Source organism: Gavialis gangeticus, unplaced genomic scaffold (assembly GCF_001723915.1).
Source record: "Gavialis gangeticus isolate Ggan-Ray unplaced genomic scaffold, GavGan_comp1, whole genome shotgun sequence".
In the NCBI taxonomy this organism is placed as follows: Eukaryota; Metazoa; Chordata; order Crocodylia; family Gavialidae; genus Gavialis; species Gavialis gangeticus.
In genome coordinates this window covers 89,459,534-89,464,246 of record NW_017729031.1, presented here as the reverse complement: position 1 = coordinate 89,464,246, position 4,713 = coordinate 89,459,534, and the positions used below count along the sequence as shown (strand labels likewise).

General features: G+C 44.3%; 1 protein-coding gene across 1 annotated transcript in view; it reads right to left on the bottom strand.

The window, feature by feature from the left end:
• Positions 1–4,713, bottom strand: part of TRPM8 (transient receptor potential cation channel subfamily M member 8) — a 180,221-nt gene that overhangs the window by 13,395 nt on the left and 162,113 nt on the right. The window contains exon 21 of the mRNA XM_019523359.1: positions 4,136–4,326. Within this exon, the coding sequence (XP_019378904.1) occupies positions 4,136–4,326 (191 nt within the window). The remainder of the gene's footprint in view (positions 1–4,135; positions 4,327–4,713) is intronic.

Sequence of the window (4,713 nt, the reverse complement as noted above, 5' to 3'; positions counted from 1 at the left end):
CAGGTCCCTTCTGACCCTAGAAACTACGAAACTATGAAACAGGTCTATGGAAGCAAGCCCTAGTTACCATATAGGGCTTGGTATATACCATATAGTTACCTAGTATACCATATACCTTACTGACTACTGAGGAGGTCTATACATATTTAGGTGCGAGTCCCACATCCTCAAAGGTATTTAGATGTCTAAGTCCCATTGATCTTACCACATCACATCTAAAATAATTTGGCTTGTTTCATAACAGTGGTGGGAAGTGGAAAGTCTCTCAACAGGTGCAGAGAAGAGAAAGGGAGAAGCCTTTGAGTTTCTGCCATCTCTAAAGTTGTAGCATCTCCCTGAAACACTGGGAGATGTGCAAAAACAGTAATTCCTGACAACTTAGACAAAGCCCACTACAGGACTGTGGACAGACTAAGGGTGCAAGTCACAATGGAAGGGTGTTCTTCTCATCAGGCCTATAACAGGGGATTTATCAGACCATACACTGATGTCCCAGAGGCAATCACACAATTACTGAGACAGTCATTATCACTAGGGCTGTGCAAAGCTTGAGTGCTGATTCAATTCTGAGGAGATTTGGCCCGATTCGGTGGCCGAATCTCTGAATCTGAATCGAATCAGGAGGCCATTAAAAGGGTCCAAATTGATTCAAAGCTTTCCAAATCAATTCAGAAAAGATTTAGAGAGCTTCGGAGGTTTGGGCAGTCCCCACTCGCCACTGCAGGGAGCTGGACCTGGACGCCTAGCTGGTAAGTAGAGGGGGAAGTAGAGAAGGGGACAGGGTACCATGGGGGGAACCCCACCAGGTCCCATCCTCTGCCTGCTCCCCAGCCCCCCTGAGCACCCCCCAAACCTCACCTGCTCTCCCAGACCCATCAATTGCTGCCCCACCCAGCCCCAGTGTCCCAGCTCTTAAAAAAGTCCCACACTCACCGGCTGCTGCGAAGCAGAGGGGTGATCCCCACTGCCTTGTGCAGCATGCGGGGGGAGGGGAGGACTCCGCCACAAGCTGCCATGGGCCCTGATGGCTGCTGCAGCAGCCAAGGAGTGTGGGGCTTTTTCCTTTTAAAAACCGGGAGCTGGGTTGGGTGGGACAGCTATTGACGGGGCTGGGAGAGTGGGCAGGGGATGGGGGCTTGTGGAAGACCCCCTCCACTCAGCGTGGGGCAGTGGGGGGCAGCGGGGATCACCTCCCCTCTCCCCCCTGCCTGGCAGCAGCCAGTAAGTGTGGGACTTTTTTTTTTTTTTTTTTTTTTTTAAAGAGCTGGGACTCTGGGGCTCAGCGGGGCAGTCATCGATGGGGCTGGGAGAGTGGGCGGGAGATGGAGCCTGTTGGATTCAGAGATTTGACCAATTCAGCAGGAGATGACTCTCCGAATCAGATTCGGTCAAATCAAATCAAATCACTGTCCCCCCGAATTGGCTGAATCCAAAGCCAATACTACCTGCTAAGCACAGGCCTGATGAACACCTCAATTTTATTTTAAAGTCTGTATTCTTTTTAATATACCCAATTTTTTTCCTTATCTCAAGAGTTCTCCTATCATCACCTGGCATGTTTTTGGTACCTCATTTCTGTGTTCAATAAACATCCCATATGTTTACTGAAGCATACATTTAAGCATCTGGGCCATTAGCATGTCCAACACTAGTAGAGTTGCTATGGTAGGATGGTTTTTAATGTATAAGGAAGAAGTAGTACCCTGTCACTTCTCCCACCAGCACAACTTTGCCAGAGAACGTAAAATGTGGGACAACCAACAGGGACAACCTAGTTCACTTAAACAGTACTAAGGATCTGTGTTTCTTACAACAGGTTCAGTCTATGCTGCAGGGTGAAATCCAGGCTGCTGATGTATAGGAACAAGCTTGCCAATTAACTGAAGTCATCTTCTATCATCTGTTATGAATGGCACTTAGAAAACAAGCTAAGAGAATTCAAGCAACAACACTCAAGTTCTTGGGAAAAAAACTTGTTAAAGTAATTCATATTTCTGCTCACTGACAAAATAAATGAAAAGAAAATAGCTGGAGGCGTTACCACTCCTGGATTTTTGCATACAGGTTTCCTGACAGAGTTCATTTACTGGCAGTGCCTATAGGGGGTGGGTGGGACAAAAGAGTATGAGCTTTCTTTTCCAATCAAGCATGACAGGGCAGGAAAGTCTCTGGAGAAGTTATTATTCATAATAGGCTGCCCCTGTAGCATCCATTCTGAAACCTCATTAGCTGAAGGAATATAATTGAAGGGCAAAGATAAATAGTGTCAAATGGTGGAGCAGGGTGCCTACACCTATACTTATATTGTAAGTCATGTAAGCATTTCAAACATGCAAGATCAAACAGGTCTGTCACCTCTTGCAATACTATCTGAAGTGCCCAAATCAACAAATCACTGTGGGTGTGGGGAGTGCTAAGACAAGGTAAAAATGAACAAAGTCAGGGAGGGCCAAATGTGTGTCTTCTTTTGAAAAGAGAGAATTCTTAGTTTGAGGGATGCTTGTTCAGACTATCAAATCTGTTCTGAGCCTTATTTGGTTTAGTCCAGGAGAGGATCACCATCAATCAATGTGTTAACAGCAACTACAATAGTATGAATGATGTTTTTCATATACAGACCAGGCTACATAGATATAAGCTAACAATTTCCATGCACTAACAGTATCTGGTAGAATGCACTCAGTGCCCTAAATAAGAAAGGCTCTCTACTAAGTACCATACAAACTTTTAAACAATGGAATTAATTTGATGATTTCAAAGTATCTACAAACGTGAGCTAACTAAGCCTCAACATCCTCTTGGACAACAGACACACAGGAATAGTTTTGCACCTGCAGTAACCTTTGGGGAGGAAAAAAGGAGCTGTTCAACTAAGCAAAAAAACTTAAGCAATTTAGAGCAACACTGTCCTAGGTCCAGATGAAAATTCAAAGGAAATATTATGTAGATGTGTAGTAGGAGTGCACCAATAAAGGTTTTCTTGGCCAATACTGATAGCCAGCGATTAACCAGCCATTATCGGCCAATGCCAATCCGATAACCAATATTTAGTAATAGCACAAGGCATTTTAAACTACCAACATAAACCATTTTTTATTTATTTTGCATTTATCACACACACACAAACACACACCTCCTGCCTGCTCTGGCCCTCAATGAGAAAGGTGATGACCACCTTATTCCCACACACATCACCCCCCTCACCCACAGCTCCTATCCACAGTTCCGCTCCCCATGCAGTCCGTGCCGCCATCCCAGGTGGGCAGGGTGGACTGTCTCATGGACAGCATCACTGAGAGCATTTGGAGCTCCAGAGCACACCACTGCCTCAGCACCAGCAGGCCCCACGCAATCGAGCTCCCATGGCTTCCAAGGAGAAGGTGCGTTTGCAAAGGTGCCCGGTGCCTGGCACCCGGCAGAACAAAATGTCTCTCATGCGGCGCCTTACTCCACCCACGCGCAGCCCAATGTCTCCATGGCAGCCCCAGTGTTCAGCATTGGCATGCAGCATTGGCATGGCGGCAGCAGCAGCAGCAACAGCAGGAGCTAGTAAGTGGCCCTTTGTTGACGAACGCAGTGCCCTGTGGCTGCTCCCTAATGCCCCCTCCCACTGCTCCCTGGGACCTGTAGTCTGCTGTGGGCTCAGGGACTGGACTATACTCTGGGCACATGGCCCTAATTATTGGCCACAATGACCAAAAAAATCTGATAGCTATAATGTCATTTCTCCTTTTATCAGGGCTGATCCAATAGCCAACAAGAATATATCAGTGCACCCCTAGTGAGTAGAGGTTAGAAATGTTAACCCAAAGGTCTTAGGTTGTGTGTGCTGTAGGAAATTTGTTAATCAAAAACAGTCATGGACTCATTTTTTGTATCCTTCTTAACTACTCTGACTAATAGCAAAATGGTTTACTATCAACTCAGCTAAAAAGCAGGTTGCTTCTTAACTCACAGTTGCTCAGTGGTGCAGTGCTTCCCTTTTAAAGTCTACCATCTAGAAGTTAACCTAGTCCAAACCTGCTTGGCTTGTGAAACTAAAATAGGATTGCAGCATACCATGGTATGGTTGCAATCCATTTGTCATAAAAATGTACTATTTGGGATAGTAGAAATAACACACAATCCTACTTACAACAAATGGAGAGCTCTTTGTTTTCCTTTTTACAGCAGTATTTAAAACATTTCTTCATCACCATGTAGATGTAGGCAAAGATGACAAAAGGAAATGGAATAGTCAAACGACTACAGTACTCTTGAACCAAGAAATATCGCTGGAACTTCCACACTTGATCATTGTTTTCTTGTACTGATCCAACGGTGTAACTAATGGACAAAATAAAAGATCAAGATAGATGTATAAAGGATACAACTAGTTAATCATCATCTAATGAAGGCTTTTCTACAATTCAAGTAAAATGAATTCACAGAGGATAAACAGGACAAATATTTTGCATAATTTCAAGACCATTTGAACATCATGGATTTGGAAGTCTAATTCTGATTTGAAGGTTACTGAATTCAGATTTGATTTTTGAAAGACTAGAGAAATGGAGAAGTCAGAGAGTAGGATGCGGCAAAGAAAACTGAAATTACAGCTAGACTGGGGGAGAGGGAAAGAGCAGTGAGAGAACAATAAAAAAAAAGATTAAATATATATTGCTCTACAAGCCTCACCTAGCTTTAGACAATATTTTTCCAGGCTTCAAACAC